Source organism: Dromiciops gliroides, chromosome 1 (assembly GCF_019393635.1).
Source record: "Dromiciops gliroides isolate mDroGli1 chromosome 1, mDroGli1.pri, whole genome shotgun sequence".
Taxonomy (NCBI): domain Eukaryota; kingdom Metazoa; phylum Chordata; class Mammalia; order Microbiotheria; family Microbiotheriidae; genus Dromiciops; species Dromiciops gliroides.
Genome location: NC_057861.1, coordinates 158,212,778 through 158,233,615, shown reverse-complemented (window position 1 = coordinate 158,233,615; position 20,838 = coordinate 158,212,778). Strand labels below are relative to the sequence as shown.

The window sequence follows — 20,838 nt, the reverse complement described above, 5'->3', positions numbered from 1 at the left end:
AATAACAAGATTCTCCAAATCAAATCATGCTTGGTGACTTTAATGCAAAAGTAATGACAGTGAAAACTTTAAAAAATATTGTTCAATAGTAAAGAATGAACAACACCAGAAGTACATAGGCTAAACAGAAGCTCATGGCTGTGTATCATAAATAAAATCAGTTCTCAAGAAAAAAATATCTGAATTTGGTGAACATGCTAGGTGTCAAATATCACAAAATAGAATGGGTTACGATGAGAGATTTATATATTCATCAAGCATTTATTAAATGCCTAAAAATTCCAGGATACAGAGAAGAAAAAACACAACTATCTTATGGTCCTGAAATTAGCTTCTGTTCTATTAAGTGAAAACACAGAAAATTAAATATAAAATATAAGCAAAGTAAACACAAAGTAATTTCTGAGAGGAGGGCACAAACATCTAGAGGGAGGAATCAGGATACACTGCTAGTAGAGAACAAACTCTAAAAGAAGCCAGGGATTCCCTAAGTTAGAGGTAAAGAGAGAGTGTATTCCAGACACAGGAGACATCCTGTGAGGGGAGATGGAATTCACTGTATACAATGAAGAGAAAGTAGGCCAATTCAGCTGAAAAAATACTGTGTGTAAGGACCAGTTGTATGCCCAAAGCCCAGAAAGGCAACATGAAGGCAGAAACCTGGCTGACTAGAAGAATGGTTTAATTCTCAACAAAAATGGGGAAGTTAGGAAGAGGGGATAATTTTTGGGGAAAAATCTGATTTATTCATTATTTATGTCTGAGACATTGCTATATCAGTTGTATATGTACAATCAGACCACCAACTTATTATAGCAAAATATACATTAATTCAAAACAGAAGAATATATAAAAATGAGGAAAGGATAGAGCTTGCAATTAGAATCAATCAATAAACATTTATGAAGCACTCATTATGTGCCAAGAACTATGTTAGGTACTGAGGATACAAAAATTTTAAAATGAAATAATATCCCCTCTCACTGAGCTTGAATTCTATTGTGGGAAGATAACACACACATACATATAAATATACACACATGTGGATATATGTCTCTCTATATAATCATATTTCATATAAATGCATTAGAATAAATGCAAAATAAATAACTACTCCAACTTACCCTATGCAAATTAAAGATGTTGAAAAATGAGAAATGCATAGAAGTGAGAGTCCAAGAGAATCCTGGAACTTCCTCAACAAGCAAACAATTGATCTACTTGCCAAGATAAAAGGCATGGGAGACAAGGGGAAATAGTAGTTTATAATTCATTTGTAAAATCTTGAGGAAAAGGGTGATGGAAGATCAAAGCATATATACACTTAATTTGGGAAAGTCTTATTGAAGTCTTCATAAAACATCTCTACCTCCTTATCGTCTACAACAGATGTTAGTGCATAAACTGTGATTATCTTCCTCGGGGTCATTTTACACATGTTCATCACATGTATCATTATATGAGAGGACCAAGTATCCCATGAAATTTTGAATTCAATAGACACAAAAAGGTTTGTTTGTTTGTTTTTTGGGGGGCCAAAATAACCTATTTTCCTTAACAATGGAGATAGCTTTTAACTTCTTGTTTAAATTTTCCAAATATTCCAACTGTCCACTTCTTTTTAACCACACAGAATTCAACAAGTATTAGTTAAGCACCTCTTATGTGTTAGCACTGTGCTATTTATTGGAGATAAAATATTAAAAACAGGGCCTCCCATCAGGGAACTTTCATTATACACTAGCTATTTAACATGTACATAGATAAGTAAATACAAGATAATCCCATAAGGAAGAGATGCCTAAAAGTTGGCTTTTCTGTGTACTTGTATAGTTTTTTGTTTGTTTTTGTTTTGTTTTGTGTGTTTTTTCTGAGGCAATGAGGGTTAAGTGACTTGCCCAGGGTCACACAGGTAATAAGTGTCAAGTGTCTGAGGCTGGATTTGAACTCAGGTCCTCCTGAATCCAGGACCTGTCAGTGCTTTATCCAGTGAACCACCTAGCTGCCCCCCCAATTTTTTTTTAAAGAACAAAAAAAAGGACTGTATATGAAACCATAAACTTCTTTGCTCCACTTCTAGTACTTTCCTTCTGAGATTACTTTGTATTCACACCATATGTGTATAATTTACATGTTGTCTTCCCCCATTGGACTGTGAGCTTCTTGAGGGCAGAGATCATATTTTTGTCTCTCTTTGTTTTCCCAGTGAATAGCACAGTGTCCAGCACATAGTAAGCATTAACAAATATTTGTTGAGTGACCATCATATAATCTGTTTATTAAAAGTGTATATCAAATTTAATGAAGTAGTAACAAAATTTCTGGGTTTCTGTCATCTGCATTTGGGGGAGGGGAATGTGTGTGCATATTTTAAATATTTTAATGACCTTTTCTTTTTCAAGTGATGTTTCTTTTTTCCTATGGATGTAGACTACATAATAAAACCAGATCCACTGACTCCCGTTATTTGCCTCTCTATGGAGACTCTGTGAGGTGTCCTTATACTTTAAGATAACCTCCTCTTATCTTTTGGTTTCATTCATGGTGAGCATATCAAGATTGCTATAATTCAGTTCTTCTAGTAAGTTCTCTTCCTGCTGGTCAACATACAACCGCGGTTTTCAAAGTGTTGTCTGGGGACCTTTGGGGATCACCAAGACCCTTTCAGGGAGTCCTTGATGTCAAAACTATTTTCATAATAATACTCAGATGTTTGAATTAAAAATACAATAAATATTTATAGATAAATAAAAAGGCCTCTGGGTAGTCCTCAATAATTTTTAAGAATATAAAAACTTTTTGAGACCAAAAAGTTTGAGACCTGCTCAGGGTTTAAAGCAGGGAAATGTGTACACAACATCTTTTAAAGTTTAGTCTGCATTATCACTGTTTCCTCCATCACCTTTTTAAGTCTAGACAAGCAACAAAACCATAAATCAAGCCCTGATTTTTAGTGCTTGCAGATTTTCTTACACTGAAAATGGCAATCTGGCAAAACCCATGGACCCACTTTCTCAGGATAATGCTTTTAGGTGCATAAAAAAGTGCATAAGATTACAAAGGAAACCAACTATATTGAAATACAATTATCAAAATATTTTTAAACACAAGTTCACAGAAACCCAGGTTGAGAACACTTGACCTAAAGGAAATAACTTGCCCAGAGTCCCACAAGCAGGAAGTGTCTTGGAATTCTCACAAAGACTTTTTTCCCTGGCATTTAAGGCCTCTCACCTCAACTTTCTAGCTTTCTCATATACTACTTCACTTCACACATTTTTTAAAAATTTTTTAATTTTTTGCAGGGCAACTGGGGTTAAGTGACTTGCCCAGGGTCACACAGCTAGTAAGTGTCAAGTGTCTGAGGCCAGATTTGAACTCAGGTACTCCTGAATCCAGGGCCAGTGCTTTATCCACTGCGCCACCTGGCTGCCCCTACTTCACAATTTTATATTACAGTTTAATAACAGCACTTTGCTACCTCTGATCTCACTATACCTTTCTTCCCTCTGTGCCTTGAATCACCTCTTCCTTCATATCAGACTGTTGAAATCTGGCCTTTCTAGCAAGGTCTAGTTAAGGTTCCACCTTCTCCATGAAGTTTTCCACAATCCAGCTCCCATCTCAATCAAGTGTTTGTATCTTTATATCAGACCTCTCGTGCCACTCTATTTGGATTTCCCCCTATATATTTAGCATATTGTAAATTACAGCAGTTACATGTTTAATAGTCTTCTCTATAATCACCAGGTTATTGCCCTTCTTATGCTAGGGAGTGTTTTATTTCATTTTTCTATATCCAATAAACTGCTCTGCTTGGTATCCACTTAAGGGACATTATACTTCCCCTAGAATAAGATCACCCCCAGAAATCTTATCCTCGTTGAGATTGATTCAGCTGTGATACTCAACCCCATCTCAGCATCCTGAGTTGCCTCTCCCCTATGACTGAAGGGTGGAGGAACAAAGTCTTCCGAATGTCTCCTTTTAGAGAGGCTTCAGTCATTTCCAGTTAACTTCACCCACAGCTGCTTGCTTGGTTTCAGCTCCATGAACTTGGTTTCAAGTCCATGAGGGCAAGGACTACCTTGGGTTTTTTTTTGTCTTGTTTTAATCCTCAGTGCTTATCACAGTGCCTGGCACATAGTAGGTGCTTAATAAATATTTATTGACTATTGACCAACACCTAAAAAGATATATTGCACATAATAGGCACTGAAATGCTTGGTGAAATGGATTAGAATGGTAAAAATATTTTATCTATGTTTATATAAAAACATTGGCACTTAAGGGTTATTTTGGAAAGTATGTTTTTATTACTTTAAAAATCACCTTTAAAGTGGTCATTTATTTTATGGACATAATTATAGTTAAATATAAAAATATGTAGAGCTAAATGATGGAACATTATTGAAATCTTGGAATGTCTGTGAAGAATGGCTATTTCTAAATGTTAAGTGTTTGACATTGTAAATGGTATTCGTAATTATAATGTAGAACGTGATAAACAGTTTATGGTACCACAGATCTAATGGCAAAATAAATTTACCATGACTATGGTCAGCTGCAAGAATAAAGTAATTTAGGGATGAAGAATAATAGAAAAAGAGTCTTAGAAGAAGCCATTGTGGTTCAGGGTTTTTCGGATATGACAAAACTTATTACTTTCTTTTCCCTTAGCTCAATTATATTCCCTTCCAAAGGTAGAAGAAAATGAAACTTTGTTGCCCATTCCCAGAAGCCAAACTCTTGGACAATGGCCTGGCTATAAGTTAATCCTGGACTTGTAGATGTAATCAAATGAGGCCATAGGGGAGACAGGGAGTAGAAGTAAGAGATGAGTCCATAGTCCAAGGGAGATCATATACTTAGCAGATCATTGCTGTTCCCAAGCAGAATGATAATGAGACTTTGGGGAAGAGAGTAGGAAGGCCCTAGATCTGCTGTCATATGCATTATTTTAGGTAGAAGTATTGCTGCCACGGGGTGAGTTTCCATTTAGGAAATCATGCTAATGCTGGCAATGATACTTAGATATATCTTACTACTTTTCCCAAAATGTTACATTTAAACCAAACAGCTGGACTTCCTGTCCTCCCTTCCCTAACCATTACCACTAAACCAAGAGAAGGTAACCAAATAAAGTCAGACACAGGTGTGCCAAAATTTATTAGACAGAGGTGGAGCCAACATAGTAGAGTAGCAGGAAGCAGCACAGTGAACTACCCGCTCCTATACCCCAAACAAATTTAGAAAATGCACCAGACCAAATCCTAAAAGAGAAATTCAAGGAAAAAAAAATCAGAGTCAGTTTTTTTAGTACAGAGTAGCTTAGGGAAGCAAACAGAGAGGTCTGTGGACACTGGGGATGAGGTGTAAACAGGAACACTAGAATATTCCAGTACCCACAAAGACATTGTGCACCAGGGTAAGTGGAAGTCCCAGACTCATTTAGGCACCCACAGATGTAAGCCAAGCACTGCAATGGGAACAGGTGGTACCTGGTAATTTTGTTGTCTACTTCCCAGCTCTGGATCACAGATCCAGAGAGAAATGTGGAAGAGACCTGCACCCCACTCCCACCCCTTGGGCTGTGTATGGAGAGAAGAGCTGATTCAGAAGCAAGCTGTAAGGGTATGGCTGAGATCTCAAGAGAAGAGCTGGGTCTCAGTTCTAGCATCTAGCTCAGTCTGAAGTCTGCAAAAGAATAACCAGGGTAGGAACTCCAGACCAAAGGGAAGTCTATAGTTCTTTTACTCTGGACCAGCAGAGCTTCCTAAATGACTATTAATGGCTGAGCCCAGCAGGAGTTTTATTGTTTCTTAGACTCAAACCCAGGTCAGGAAGCTATAAAGCTCTGGGGAGTGGGGGAAGTGATGGGTGGGCATTGGAAATCAGTCTTAACCCTAATCAGACCACTTTGGAAGCACTGAAAGTTTACAGGTCCTTAGCCTGAGCTATCCCTGAGATCCTGAAACAACACAATACTCAGTATTCTAAGACCAGCCCAGATATTCCCTCTAAAAGTACACAGAACCTGACCTTAACATCCATTCCAAAATCAGGAAGTAAGCTGAAAGAATACACAAACAAAATATCCAACCTTACAAAGCCATTATGGTGACAAGAATGTTGAGACACAAACAAAAAGAGAATGTTTCAAAAATATCTACAAACATTGCCTCAGATAAAAACACAGCTTGGGTACAAACTCAACTAGAATTTCAAGAAGAGATGAAGCAAACTTTATTTTAAAAGAGTTTAAAATGTTTTTATTAATGGAGTGAGCATGCTTGAGGAAAAGTGGAAAAGAAATAAGAGCTCTGGGGGAAAAAAAAGATTGGAAAGGGAATTAACAGTTGAATGCAAGGGTACAAAACTTTGCCCCATCAACAAACTCCCTAAAAATTAGGAAGGAGCAAACAGAAGTCAATAACTCCACGAGACAAAAAGAAATATTAAAACAAAAGTCAAAAGGCTGAAAAAACAGAAAGAATATAAAAAACTGACCTAGAAAATAAGTTAAGAAGAACATTTAAGAATCATTATACTATCTAAATGCCATGACCAAAAAAAAAATGTTAAAGACCTAGACATTCCATTTCAAGAACTCTTAAAGGAAAATGCCAAGATCTCTTAGAACCAGAGGACAAAATGGAAATAGAATCTACCAGCTGCCTTCTGAAACAAATACCCACATGAAAACTTCCAAGAACATTAACCCAAATCCCGCCCCCCTCTGGATTTTTAAGTAGCTCCTTTGCTCTAATTTGAGCAGGACCGCCTTCATAGAGGCAAGTAACTCACTAACATGTAATAATTATTTGGAATGACTATTAAAAAAAAAACAATGTACAATCAGAGTCCTGTAGAACTTTGGGGATGTTTGCCTCCAACATCATCACTTGCTCATCACCTTCACCATTCCAGTTTTTAAATCCTGAGTCAAGTGCCAAAAAAAAAAAATAAATAAAAACAAATAAAGCCATGCCAATCTCATCTCTTTTTTTTTTCCTGGGCAATTAACATGTCACACACTTTGACCAAAAAAAAAAACAGAACAAAAAAAAAACACAAAACACAAACAGTCCATTTAGAAGCATTTTAGGTGGACAATGGAGGGCCCAGATTCATCATACTCCTGCTTGCTGATCCACATCTGCTGGAAGGTGGAAAGAGATGTCAGGATGGAGCCTCCGATCCAGACAGAGTATTTGCACTCAGGTGGGGCAATGATCTTGATTTTCATTGTGCTGGGGGCTAGGGCTGTAATTTCCTTCTGCATCCTGTCAGCAATGCCTGGGTACATGGTGGTACCACCAGACAATACAGTATTGGCATAGAGATCCTTTTGGATGTCAACATCACACTTCATGATTGAGTTGAAGGTAGTTTCGTGGATTCCACAGGATTCCATACCTAAGAAAGATGGTTGGAAGAGAGCTTCTGGGCATCGGAACCTCTCATTGCCAATTGTGATAACCTGACCATCAGGGAGCTCATAGCTCTTTTCCAGAGAAGAGCTAGAAGCAGCAGTGGCCATCTCCTGCTCAAAGTCTAGGGCGACGTAGCACAGCTTCTCCTTGATGTCACGCACGATTTCCCTCTCAGCTGTGGTAGTGAAACTGTACCCTCTCTCGGTCAGGATCTTCATGAGGTAGTCCATCAGATCACGGCCAGCCAGATCCAGATGGAGGATGGCATGGGGAAGGGCATAACCTTCATAGATGGGCACGGTGTGGGTCACACCATCACCGGAGTCCATCACAATACCAGTGGTACGACCAGAGGCATACAGGGACAGCACAACCTGGATGGCAACGTACATGGCTGGGGTGTTGAAGGTCTCAAACATAATCTGAATCATCTTTTCTCTGTTGGTTTTGGGGTTCAGGGGGGCTTCTGTAAGCAGCACAGGGTGCTCTTCAGGGGCCACACGGAGCTCATTGTAGAAAGTATGATGCCAGATCTTCTCCATGTCATTCCAGTTGGTGACGATACCATGTTCAATGGGGCACTTCAGGGTCAGAATACCTCTTTTGCTCTGGGCCTCATCCCCCACATAGCTGTCTTTCTGGCTCATACCCACCATCACACCCTGATGTCTGGGGCGCCCAACAATGGATGGGAAGACAGCCCGAGGGGCATCGTCTCCTGCAAATCCAGCTTTGCACATTCCAGAGCCATTGTCAACAATATCATCATTCATGGCAAACTTTGAAGTGGCAAGTTTAAACCCTTAAGAGAAAGAAGGTGGTGCCGCACCTGGAGGCAGCAGGGAGGCAAGTGCACACCGGGTGGAAGAGCTCACAGCTCGAGACATACTTTCTTTTGGACATGGTCAAGGTAGAAATTTGTTTTGCTTGACTATACATATTTGTTACAGAGGTTTTGTTTTTCTTTTACTCTAGGGTGGAGAGTAGGGGTTTGGGATGGGAAGGAGAGAAGGTGGATTTTTGCCAATTAAAAAAATATATATATATAAAAGTATATATATTTAAGTATATATATGTATACTTTTTGGGGGGGGGGCCGGGGCAATGGGGGTTAAGTGACTTGCCCAGGGTCACACAGCTAGTAAGTGTCAAGTGTCTGAGGCCAGATTTGAACTCAGGAACTCCTGAATGCAGGGCTGGTGCTTTATCCACTGCGCCACCTAGCCATCTCCTATATGTATACTTTTTAAAAATCTATTAAAAAGAAGCCCAATAAACCTCTGGTTTCAATGTTATAATTTGACTTTATTTATTGGAAAGTGTGATGGAATATTCCACTATGAAAAAAGGAGATTTTTAATCAGGAAACCTAGGTTCAAATCCTTGGCAGTGTTATCTTAGGTCACTTTATGTTTCTGAGTTTCAGTTTCTTTATCTGCAAACTAAGGATAATAATATTTGTACTACCTATCTTAGATGGTTGTTGTGAAAAAGCACTTTGTCATCCTTATAATGCCACACATTATTATTAAATCATAATGTCAAAGAATATCAAAACTGATAGACACCTTAGAGAACTGATCTAAATGCTACATTTTACAGATGGGGAAACTGGCTCAGAAAGACTAAGTAGTTTGCTAGTAAGTGGCAAAGCAGAGATTAACCCACATCTGTAGGCTCCCACTCTAATGCTCTTCCTACTACACCATTCAAGTTGGATTCCACCATATTAATTCACCTGAATTTCTAGCTCAATTCCACATATTTTCCACAGCAGTAACATTTTTTAGTTCAATGAAGCATCTACTTCTTCACTGGTATATTAACTTTGCAAAATGAAACTAGATAAAAACTCATGACCAGGTTGAGAAGAATTTTTCTTTGAAATCTGAAAAATCAAAATAAGTCTTCTAAGCCACCCAATAGCTTATTTTGCCTAATAAAGGATGTTTTAAAAACTCACTTTTACTGCTAACTCACAGTTGATAGTATTATGCTTCCTGCCAAGTTTGTGAATAGTTCTGTTTTGTTTTGTTTTTAGTGAGGCAATTGGGGTTAAGTGACTTGCCCAGGGTCACACAGGTAGTAAGTGTGAAGTGTCTGAGGTCGGATTTGAACTCAGGTACTCCTGAATCCAGGGCCAGTGCTCTATCCACTGTACCACCTAGCTGCCCCCTAGTTCTGTTTTTAATGTAATCCATGGCCTACGGTCCCTCAAAGGTCCCTTGGCTCTCAGAAACCAGGTCTGATCCTGAGAGCTGATCTATAAAGGGCTATTTTCTCAGACTGGCCCATTTTGCCTTTACCTGGGATTTATTCCAGGGATCTCTTTCAGCTGTAATAAATGACATTGTTATCAGGAAACTTATCATGCACAATGTGTCATTTATTACACATAAGTATTCTGTGAGGTGTATCAGTGTGTGACATATGTTAGCAGTATATGTGAATAAATTGCTGGTCTGAGAGTCCTGTTAAAATGAAAGCTTTGAAAGGAGTTTTTTATTCCCTGTTCCAACCTTCCAGGGGCAAAGTATATTTTTCGTACTGATTTTGTGTGTGTGTGTGTGTGTGTGTGTGTGTGTGTGTGTGTGTGTGTGTGTGTGTGAAAGCTACTATAATCTAGAAGGATAATATGGTTCCTGGTGAAGAGATTTCTTAGGGACACGATAAGAGTCCAGTTGAAAAGGAGTATAGTTGATAGGAGATACAGATGTGACTGGTGTGGGAGTCTTCTTTAAATGGAGAATTTGGTATTCCTTCTTTACTCTGTCTTCTAGCCAGCCTTCTTATCAGAGGGATAGAAATACTGAAGGTGGGGGCAGCTAGGTGGTGCAGTGGATTAAGCACTGGCTCTGGATTCAGGAGTACCTGAGTTCAAATCCAGCCTCAGACACTTGACACTTACTAGCTGTGTGACCCTGGGCAAGTCACTTAACCCCCATTGCCCTGCAAAAAAAAAAAAAAAAGAAAGAAATACTGAAGGTACTGATAATTTTTGAATACCAAATTCATATGTGTGCATGTATAGAGGTGTGTGTATCATTAGAAAAACATGGAAAGACTTGCACAAAATAATGAAGAGTGAAATGAGCAGAACCAAGAGAACATTCTATATAGTAACAGCAATATTGTTTGAAGAATAACTTTGAGTGAATAAATTATTTTGACTACTGGAACTGATAAATACGGGCAGCTAGATGGCACAGTGGATAAAGCACTAGCCCTGGATTCAAGAGGACCTGAGTTCAAATCTGACATCAGACACTGGACACTTACTAGCTGTGTGACCCTGGGCAAGTCACTTAACCCTCATTGCCCTGTCCCACCCCACCCCTCAAAAAGAAGAAGTATATATATGGACTAATTATTGTTGAAGCCAAGGGAATGTTATCAGGTATCACGAAATGTCAGTTCTTTTAATATATCAATTGAATCGATTTACATATATGTGTACATATGCATTGTGGTAAAAAGTTTTAACAGTCGGTTAGATAATGGAGAGACGCCAGGTTTTTTTTAGGACCACCCTTTTGGGGAGGAGACCAACAGCATGAGCTACGCACACCAGTCCGCCTGTGACGCATGCCAAATTGCCTGCTGAGCATTTGACTTCCGGGGTGCAAGCTTAAAAGGCAAGGAGAGAATCGAAGTGGGGCTTTTTTTTCCTGCTCCGCTAGTCTCCTGGCTGCGCTACACAGACAGACGCGGACTGGAGTTTGACTCGGCCCGGCTCTCGGTTAACAGCACGCGCTTGACTTGGTCTCTCTCCCCAAAGGTCGCCTTGGGTTTTGGTGAGTTTTATACGGAATATAGACTAAGCCTAGACTTAAGACGATTTATATTGTATTTCTACTTTCCTATCCTTCTAATCAACATCACCTTGTGACTACCATACAATAAAAGCTCTAACTAGAAAACCAGAAGCTTCTTCCATTTACTAGTCTGGGAGATAAATTAAGGGAAAGGTTAAGTAGGGGAGATTTATGATCTAATATCCAATTTTAATCTCACAGTATGTATGTATATATATGTCTAATGGTAGCCATCTCTAGGGCTAGGGGGACGGTAGAGAAGAAAAAAATAAATCTGCATCATAATTTTATTGTATATTTGAAAGGGATAGCAATTTATGCATAGTAGATTTCAAGTTTCATATGCAATCATCTTTTTGTTTTTGTTTTTTGTTTTTTTAGTGAGGCAATTGGGATTAAGTGACTTGCCCAGGGTCACACAGCTAGTAAATGTTAAGTGTCTGAGGCCAGATTTGAACTCAGGTACTCCTGACTCAAGGGCCGGTGCTCTATCCACTGCACCACCTAGCTGCCCCTGCAATCATCTTTTTATTGCACTGTTAGTGAACATAATTCTTTAAAAAAATGCATTGACTACTTTCTGTGTGTGTCAAGTACTATGCTGGTGATGAGAATACAAAGACAAAAATGAAACCCTCCTCTTCCTTATGAAGTTCACATTCCACTGTGGGAAACAACATGAACATTGGTAATTAAATTAAAAATACATTCAAAGTAACTTCCATGGGAATCCACTCTGCTGATGTAGAGATGAACTATCATCCTTTCTCACCTGGCTACACTACTCTGGGACATCTTTGAATTCTCTACCATGCCTCTGTGTTAGGTTCCTTTCCCCACTCCCCCTACTTTTTTTCAGCTTTCTTTTCTGTGTTGTTTTTCTCCAAGCAGAGATGTCTTTCCCTCTCCACCCCACCCCCTTCCATATTTGTATCCCAGTGTTTAGCACATCTGTCATATAGTAGATACTTAATCATTTATTGACTGACTATTCAGGACTTCTGATGCTGAGTAATTCTCACTCATATTCTTCTATAAATCCATGACCAATTCATTCTTCTCTAGGCTGCACTCTAGACTTCCTCTACCACCCCAAAGTCTCATCATACAACGTGCCTGTCTCTTCATCCTGAAGCCTTATTCCACTCATGGAATTCAAACATTGCAAGTACTCTCTGTCCCAGCAGTCTTTCCTTCTGATTGATTGGCTTCTCCCAGAAACTCCATTTAAGGAGCGTGCATATCTCATTCCTCTCTAGGCTTCATTTTGGAATTTCTCTACTTTGCCTCTGGGCTGACCTAACACCCCCTCTTCCCCCGCAAATACACACACACACACACACACACACACACACACACACCACCACCACCACCACCACCACCACCCTTTTCAGCTTCCTTTTACGTGTAGGCTTTTCCCATTAGAATGTAAGATCTTTGAAGGCTGGGGCAATCTTCTCTAATTGTAATTGCATCCCCTGCTCTTAGCAAGGTGCTTGTCTCATAGTAAATAATAAATGCCAGTTGATAATGACAGTTCATGAAATTGATTGTGACAAAAGGCTACTGTAAATCTAATAATGTTTACAAATAAACCTTTCTTTTATTAATCACAACTACCTACATACAACTGAATAAATAGGCAAATATACATGTGAGCCATTACTTACTCTACAGAAGGCATAACAGGCTTGTCTATTATACTGAATCATGAATTTTCACGCTCCTTGTGTCTTGTCCTCATTGGTTCTGCTTATGAGATTAGGCGTGAGGGGAACCAAAGGACATTGCAGTTTAGGGTCAGTCTGCTAGTTCCAATCCAGGTATTGGATAGAGGAATAGGGAGTCCCTCCCTTTTGTACATGAGGTTCAAGCTGGGGCAGCTAGGTGGCACAGTGAATAGAGCACCGACCCTGGAGTCAAGAGGACCTGAGTTCAAGTTTGGTCTCAGACACTTGACACTTACTAGCTGTGTGACCTTGGACAAGTCACTTAACCCCAATTGCCTCACCAAAAAACAAACAAACAAACCCATGAGGTTCAAACTCCCAGACTTTGCTTTCTACCTACCCAAGAGGAATCTTGGGAAGTCTGGAAGACTGCTAGAGTTTCAGAACCCTTTCCTAGGGTTTATGACGTGAGGCATCCTGACATAATGCCAGAGGTCAGGTAAGTTGTATGACCCTGGTCTTGTCTCTTAACTTCTCTGTGCCTCTGTTTTCTCACCTGTATAATGAGGGGGTCGCACTTGATGGTCTATGAGGTCAATTCTAGCTCTAAATTTATAACCCCATGATCCTAATACACAGGTGACAAGGTAGAATAATAGCAAGAATGATAGGCAGAGAAGTAATGAAGAGTAGCAGGTTTCAGGGAGCAAATATGGGGACAGTTTTGAATAAATTGAACTTGAGTTGCCAATGGAACATCCAGGAGGAACTGTCTTGGGATTATAGATTTAAAGGTAGTCTGGGAGTCATAGAACATCTAGTCCAACCCTCTCATTTTAAAGATGAAGCAAGTGTGGGGGCAGCTAGGTAGCACAGTGGATAGCGCACCGGCCCTGGATTCAGGAGGACCTGAGTTCAAATCTGGCCTCAGACCCTTGACACTTATTAGCTGTGTGACCCTGGGCAAGTCACTTAACCCCAATTGCCTCACACAAAAAAAAAACCCACACACACACAAAAAAGATGAAGCAAGTGTGGGGCAGCTAGATGGCACAGTGGTTAAAGCACCGGCCCTGGAGTCAGGAGTACCTGAGTTCAAATCTGGCCTCAGACACTTGACACTTACTAGCTGTGTGACCCTGGGCAAGTCACTTAACCCCCATTGCCCTGCAAAAAAAAAAAAAAAAGATGAAGCAAGTGGAGCCTAGAGAGGTTAAGTGATGTGCCCAAAGCCAGACTGCTCATAAGCAACAGAGCTGGGATTTGAACGAAAATCCTCTAACTCCAAATTTAGCGCTTGCTCTTCTCTGCTGTCCTGTCTTTGTTCATGAGTTGAAAATGCCTGATCTAGTCAGGAGAAGGTCTGGGGCCAGAGTATACACCTGGGAATTCCTGATGACATAAATGTTAATAGTTGAAGCCAAGGGAATGGATAGGATTATTTGTCACGAGGGCAAATTATCAGGCATCACAAAATGTCAGTTCTTTTAATATATCAATTGAATTGATTTAATACATAAATTGATTACTCCATATAATTTTGGTAGGCACTACAGAGAAACAATAAGTCAGGTCAAGAATTGAATAAGAGAAGAACATTCTAAACATGGCAAACAAAAAAAAAACATCAAGGAAATGTATGCATGGAAAAGGGGGTGCCTTGGTCATGTAACAGGAAAGACAGAAGGTGACAAGTATTTATTAAGTGCCTATGGTGGACCAGGCACTAAGCTACACCCTTTACATATATTCTCCCATCTGATCCTCATAACAACCCTGGAAAGTAGGTACTATCATTATCCCCACTTTACAGGTAAGGAAACTGAGGCAGGAAGAGGTTAAGTGATTTGAACAGGGTTATATAACTAGTAAATATCTAAGGTCAGATTTGAACTCAGGTCTTCCTGACTACAGGCCTAGGACTCTATCCATCTAGCTACCATGTAGCATGATTGAAATATAACAGATGAACACATTAAATATTGCATATAATACAATAATAGATGCAAAAAATATTAAAAAAACATATTGAGGGGCAGCTAGGTGGCACAGTGGATAGAGCACTGGTCCTGGATTCAGGAGGACCTGAGTTCAAATCCAGCCTCAGACACTTGACACTTACTAGCTGTGTGACCCTGGGTAAGTCACTTAACTCCAATTGCTTCACCAAAAAAACCAAAAACAAAACATATTGAACAAATATTTTAAAATGCATAATTTTTTTTAAACCTAGAGGAAGGCCGTGGCCAGATACTCTAATGAAGAAATATAAAAAATACATGGACAAGAAACACATAGAATGAGAAATCAGGGAAAAGTTCTTATTGATACCACTGGAAGAAGTGCCCCATTGCCCCACATTGATGAGAGCACAGATGCATCAAAGGAATATAGATAGATAGATAGATAGATAGATAGATAGACAGACAGACAGATAGATAGATAGATACATTCACAAAATGAGAAGTATTTTGGGGGGGGCTAGGAAAGGAGTTAAATGCTGTGGCCCTCCCAATGTTTACTAAATCATTCTGATAGTTTTTTTTAATGTATATAAAATGGGACACACTATAGTTCCCAAATCCAAACACCACAAACCTATTGTCTGTGTTTAGAAAAGACTAACAAATTCACGGGGAGAAGGGTAAGGCTGTACTACCCTTAGCATTCCTTAGTATTCTTAGCTAAGGAAAATTTCACACCAGATTGCCTAGGCTCATTAACCTTCATTCCCTCTCATGTGTGAGCTAGGGAGGTGAATATGAGGGCATTTACAGAAACTGAGAGCCTCATTGAGAAAGAACTGTTTTTTTGTTGGGCTTTTTGTTTTGTTTTGTTTTGTTTTTTTAGGAAGGAGCTGTCTATGACCTAGAAACCAGGCCACTGATTCAATGGTTTTTGTCTGTGTTACATTCATTGTGTTCCTGTTCCCAGAGATTAATTCACGTCTCCTTTGCCACTTCACAGTTTGAGATTCTTTTGTTTTTTGTAACTTACTTGGCATTCTATGGGGCAACTTCAAAATTAACATTCACCTTTTCATTCACTAGACTGTTACCCAGGCTTTTTAGGCATGTCCCTGAAATGATCAGATCTGTCTTCCAAAAGGGCCTGGTGCCTTAGGCTCAGTCTCAGTCTTGGGGAGGGGGAGGGAGGGAGAGGCAGGCAGTGACCTTGGATTCTCAAAGCCTCTACTACTGCTGGAAAGGAAGGAAATATTTCAAGTATGGTCCCAGGGACAGATGGCTCTGCGGCCCTAAGAGCAGAGAGGCTGATTACCCCCAGGTTGACCACTAGGTGATCAATTCTTTGCCCATGGCAAGTCACTAAAAAAGTAAAAATGTAAGATGGCCCTCAGGACTTTCTCCTCCAACACAAATAGTGGCAGAGTGTAGGGAAAAGAACAGAAGGTGCTAGGTGTGCTACACACTTCTGCCACTGCATGGCTAGATGACTAATGTCCCATGAGGTTCTTCAGAGCAGGTACAGGCTTTTCTATTTGCATCTCCAGTGTTTAACACAGTTCTTTGCACTTAGTCATTCATTCATTCATTCATTCATGGAACTGTCCCAATTCAAGGCAGCAGCATTTTAGGGCCCTTGAGAGCAGAGAGTGGCTTTTTCAATTTTATCCACAGGACTTAGCACGGTGTTTTGTGTGTAGTAAGAGCTCAATAAATGCTTGCTTTCTTGCTTTCTCTCTTTCTTTCCTTCCTTCTTCTTTCCTTCCTTCCTTCCTTCCTTCCTTCCTTCCTTCCTTCCTTCCTTCCTTCCTTCCTTCCTTCCTTCCTTCCTTCCTTCCTTCCTTCCTTCCTTCCTTCTTTCCTTCCTCCCTCCCTCCCTCTCTCTCATTCATTCATTCATTCATACATACAGCTTCCCCAGTTCAGGTCAGCAGCAGCCTGCAATAGAAAGAGCCTTAGCTCTGGAGTCAAAGCATCTGTGTTCAAATCTTATCTCCAGTGCTTACTATGTTGGCTGCTAGGTGATGCAGTAGATAGAGCTCTGGGCCAGGAGTTAGGAAAATCTGAATACAAATCAATCTCAGACAATTTGTAACTGTGTGACCCTGGACAAGTCACTTAACCTCTGTCTATCTCAATTTCCTCAACTGTAAATGGGGTACCTAAGGTTATTGTGAGGATCAAATGAAATATCTGTAAAGTGCCAAGCACAATGCTTGATGCATAATAAAGAATCAACAAACATATATTAAGTGCCTACTTTGTGCCAGTCACAGAGCTAAGCTCTGGGGATACAAAGTGAAAAAAGAGACAGTAAACCCTAAAGAGCCTCCTGGGGGGAAGACAAAACACAAGAAGAAGCTGAAAGAGAATGAAGGAGCGGGGAGGTTCCAAGAGAAGGTAGCTGATGAAGGGTCACAGTGGAAAAGTTCAGGTCCCAAAGTGGTACAGCCAGGTGAGAAATGAGGAGATGTTCTGACCTGGGCTCTCTCCTTAAATGGAAGTTTGGCCTCCAGACTCCACCATCCAGTCTGAGGGATAGATGGTGGTGATGATATGGAGTCCTGATGAAGATGAGATCTTCAAGCTTCCTGGGGAATGGTGGACAAGTAAAGTCCTAGAGTAGCACAGCCATGTAGGAAATGAGGTATTCTGACTGGACTCCCTTCTTTTATGCTTTTCCTTTTCACCCCCTTCCCTATGTGTGTGATCTCGATTTCCTCATTTGCGAAATTAAGGGGATTGGATTGGATTGCCTCTGAAGTTCCTTTAAGCTATTATCATGATCCTTTATCCCCCAAAGATACTTGGCTAAGGGGTACCTGGAAGCTGGCAGCCAAATCATCTATTTCTGGCAAAGACTTCCCAGCTGAGTCAAGGTCACAGAGAAGGAATGATGTGCTATGGAACATATGGAGAAACTAATGGTAAGTAGGTAACCCAATACTACTAACAAGCCTGGCATCGATTGAGAGATGGGTCCAAGCCATGGGATAGAAATACAGCCTGAGCAGGACCCCTACAGGGGATAATGTTCACTTTTCTAGATAGGAAGCTTTGCACCAGGGGTGCTGAAGAGGTCCTGCAAAAGTAGTGACATGAAGAGAAACACGTTTATTGGAGATACTCCATTATACCTTTGATATCTTGTACACCTGGAAAATCAACTTGGCTACAATGTTAGCAGGTGCTAACAAGTGCACAGAATGCAGAGATACAAATAGGTTTCCAATGCTGTGCACAAATTGAAGGAACTCTTGCAGAGAGCACTTATCAAGATCTGTGGGGTCCATTAACCATGCTGGAATGATTCTAAATGTTCAAGGAATTTGAAAGATATTTTTTTCAAGGATCACCTAAAAGCCTTTCATTAGAAAGGATGCTTGGACCAATATGCACATTTAAACAAGAAAAAAAGCTTTTAAATATATTTTCTTTGCAATGCTTTTTTGCAAAAAGTGATAATAATTTCAACATTTTCACATCCCTTTCAAGTAGGACTATCTTGCAAGTACTTATATAAATCACCTCGAGAAATTTTCCATAAAAATTGTATATTTATAATCTTTATGAAAATTAGAAGTTTTAGACTTTCACCAAAGTTGATTATTATGCAGTAAAACCCTTTCTGACTTATGTAGTACCTGGGGCACACTCCTCCTGCATGTGCCTTGTATCCCCCAAAAGCTACCCTAGGTTCATGGTACTCTATGGATCAAAACCATAGCTCACTAGCCCCCACCAAGAGATTTATTTTTACTTGTCAGTCAGAGAACACAGATAGTTCAAAGGAAAGGCATTTCATAAAATAGTATTACAAGACAAATAGAAACAGAATCTTTCGGCCCCTAACCTGGAGAGTACTCTCCTCCAAATAGAAATACTATTGGTGGGAAGAGGGAATGTGCATGGGGATCATACATGCAGAGAACACACAAAAGTATCAAGGGACTACTGATACTACAAAGCCTCTAGTGTCTTCTGGTAATGTAACCAAGCTGCTTTTTTTCTGCACCTGCTCCATATTGATCACCAACACTGTCAGCTAGGTATGGTGCACTGTTCCCACTTTTCTCCACTGCTACCTGTAGGGTTGTAGCTAGAGTCCTCAGATGAGGAGCTACCTCTCCCCCTTAAAAGAATAGGGAGCTCTGCTATCTCTCTCTTTTTTAAAGTATTTTATTATTTTCCAGTTACATATAAGGATAGTTTTCAACATTTGTTTTCACAGGATTTTTAGTTCCAAATTTTTTTTCTCCGACCCTTCCTTCCCTCCCTCTTCCCCAAGACAGAAAGCAGTCTGATATAGGTTGTATATGTACAATTTCATTAAACATATTTCTGTATTAGTCATCTTGTGAAAGAAGAATCAGAGCACAAGGCAAAATCCTCAAAAAAGAAGGGGAAAAAACCAGACCAAAAGTAGAAACAATGTGGTTCAATCTGCATTCATAATTCACAGTGCTTTTTTTCTGGATGTTGTGACATTTTCTATCATGAGTTCTTTGAAACTTTTTGGATTGTTGCACTGCTGAGAAGAGCCAAGTCTATCACCATTGTTCATCACACAATGTTGCTGTTACTGTGTACAATGTTCTCCTGGTTCTGCTCCTCTCAGTCAGCATCAGTTCATGTAAGTCCTTCCAGGTTTCTCTGAACTCCTCCTGCTCATCATTTCTTACAGCATAATAGTATTCCATTACATTCAGATACCACAACTTGTTTAGCCATTCCCCTATTGAAGGGCATTACCTCGATTTCCAATTCTTCGCCATGCTCTCTTTCTTTTAGTGCAGAGCCCATAAGCTAAGTTTCAGCTTTTTTAGAAAGATAGGGTCCTCACAAACCAGTAATAAATCTAGGGAAAAATAACTTCCTTTCCATAGGAAAGTTGATTAGGTATAAGACTCTTAGCCCCAAGAGCTAAAACTCTTTTGGAACAAAGACTAGCCAGTTAGCTGACATTTAGTTTGCTTTTTAAACTCCCTTACTCCTGCGTAATAGATAAATGGATGGCTTTGGGGCCAGGAAGATCCAAGTTCAAGGATTATATCTGACAGATATTGACTGTGTTACTCTGGGCAAGTCATTTATCTTCTCAGTGATCTAGGCAACTCTATAAGACCATAAATTGCAGATAAGGTGCAGACCTACATTTAGAGAGGGAGTTTCCTAATCCAGATGTTTCCTCTGCTAATGAAAACACAACTCTAGACCCTATTCTCTATCTCATCCTCCCAATATTATGATAGCCATCTCTCTCCCAGGCCTGAGTCTTGAGCTCAGCTCTTATTTAAACTTCTTCTGGAATAATGTAAACCCCAAACTTATTTCAGGGGGCTCTGATGATGAAATTCCACAGTAGGTATGATGGGTCTGAGGTACAGAAGATTGCCTCAGGCCCCCCAAACGCTTAGGTCCTAGCATGCCTATGAACAAGTTAGAGAAGGCAAGAACAAAAAAAGACCACCAGGACCTCTGACAGGCTGTAAAATCCTCTGCAATTGTGATCAGGAACAAACTTCCCACGCTACACCTAAATCATAGACAGTTTGACACTAGGAAAAGAGTATTAGATCTGAAGTCAGAAAACTTGGGTATGAATCACAGCTCTGTTATCTATAATAACCTGAAATAACTTGAAAAAGTCATCCAGCCTCTTTGAGCCTCCATTTCCTCCTCCATAAAATGATAGGGTTGGATTAGATGACCTCTGAGGTCCTTTCTAGTGCTAAATTTATGCTCTTATGAGCGTATGATTCTGCCCTGTCATTATCCACCCAGGAGGTTTGTGGATGAACAGCTGTCCTCATCAAATCCCAAGCTATACATGTGTGACTATTGGGGCTTTAGATGCACTGTTTCCCTTGTGACTCACAACAACCGCTTGCTCACTGATGCCCATTCGTCCATCCCAACCACAGATAAATATCTGTAATCTCTCCATGGTTGC

The 20,838-nt window shown here is 39.9% G+C and overlaps 1 protein-coding gene across 1 annotated transcript; it reads right to left on the bottom strand.

Moving 5' to 3' along the window:
- Positions 1-7,093: 7,093 nt before the first annotated feature.
- On the bottom strand, positions 7,094-8,209 carry LOC122734716 (actin, cytoplasmic 1-like). Its single transcript, XM_043975738.1, has one exon. The coding sequence runs from the start codon at positions 8,207-8,209 to the stop codon at positions 7,094-7,096; it is 1,116 nt and encodes a 371-aa protein (XP_043831673.1).
- Between the last annotated feature and the right edge of the window lie 12,629 nt (positions 8,210-20,838).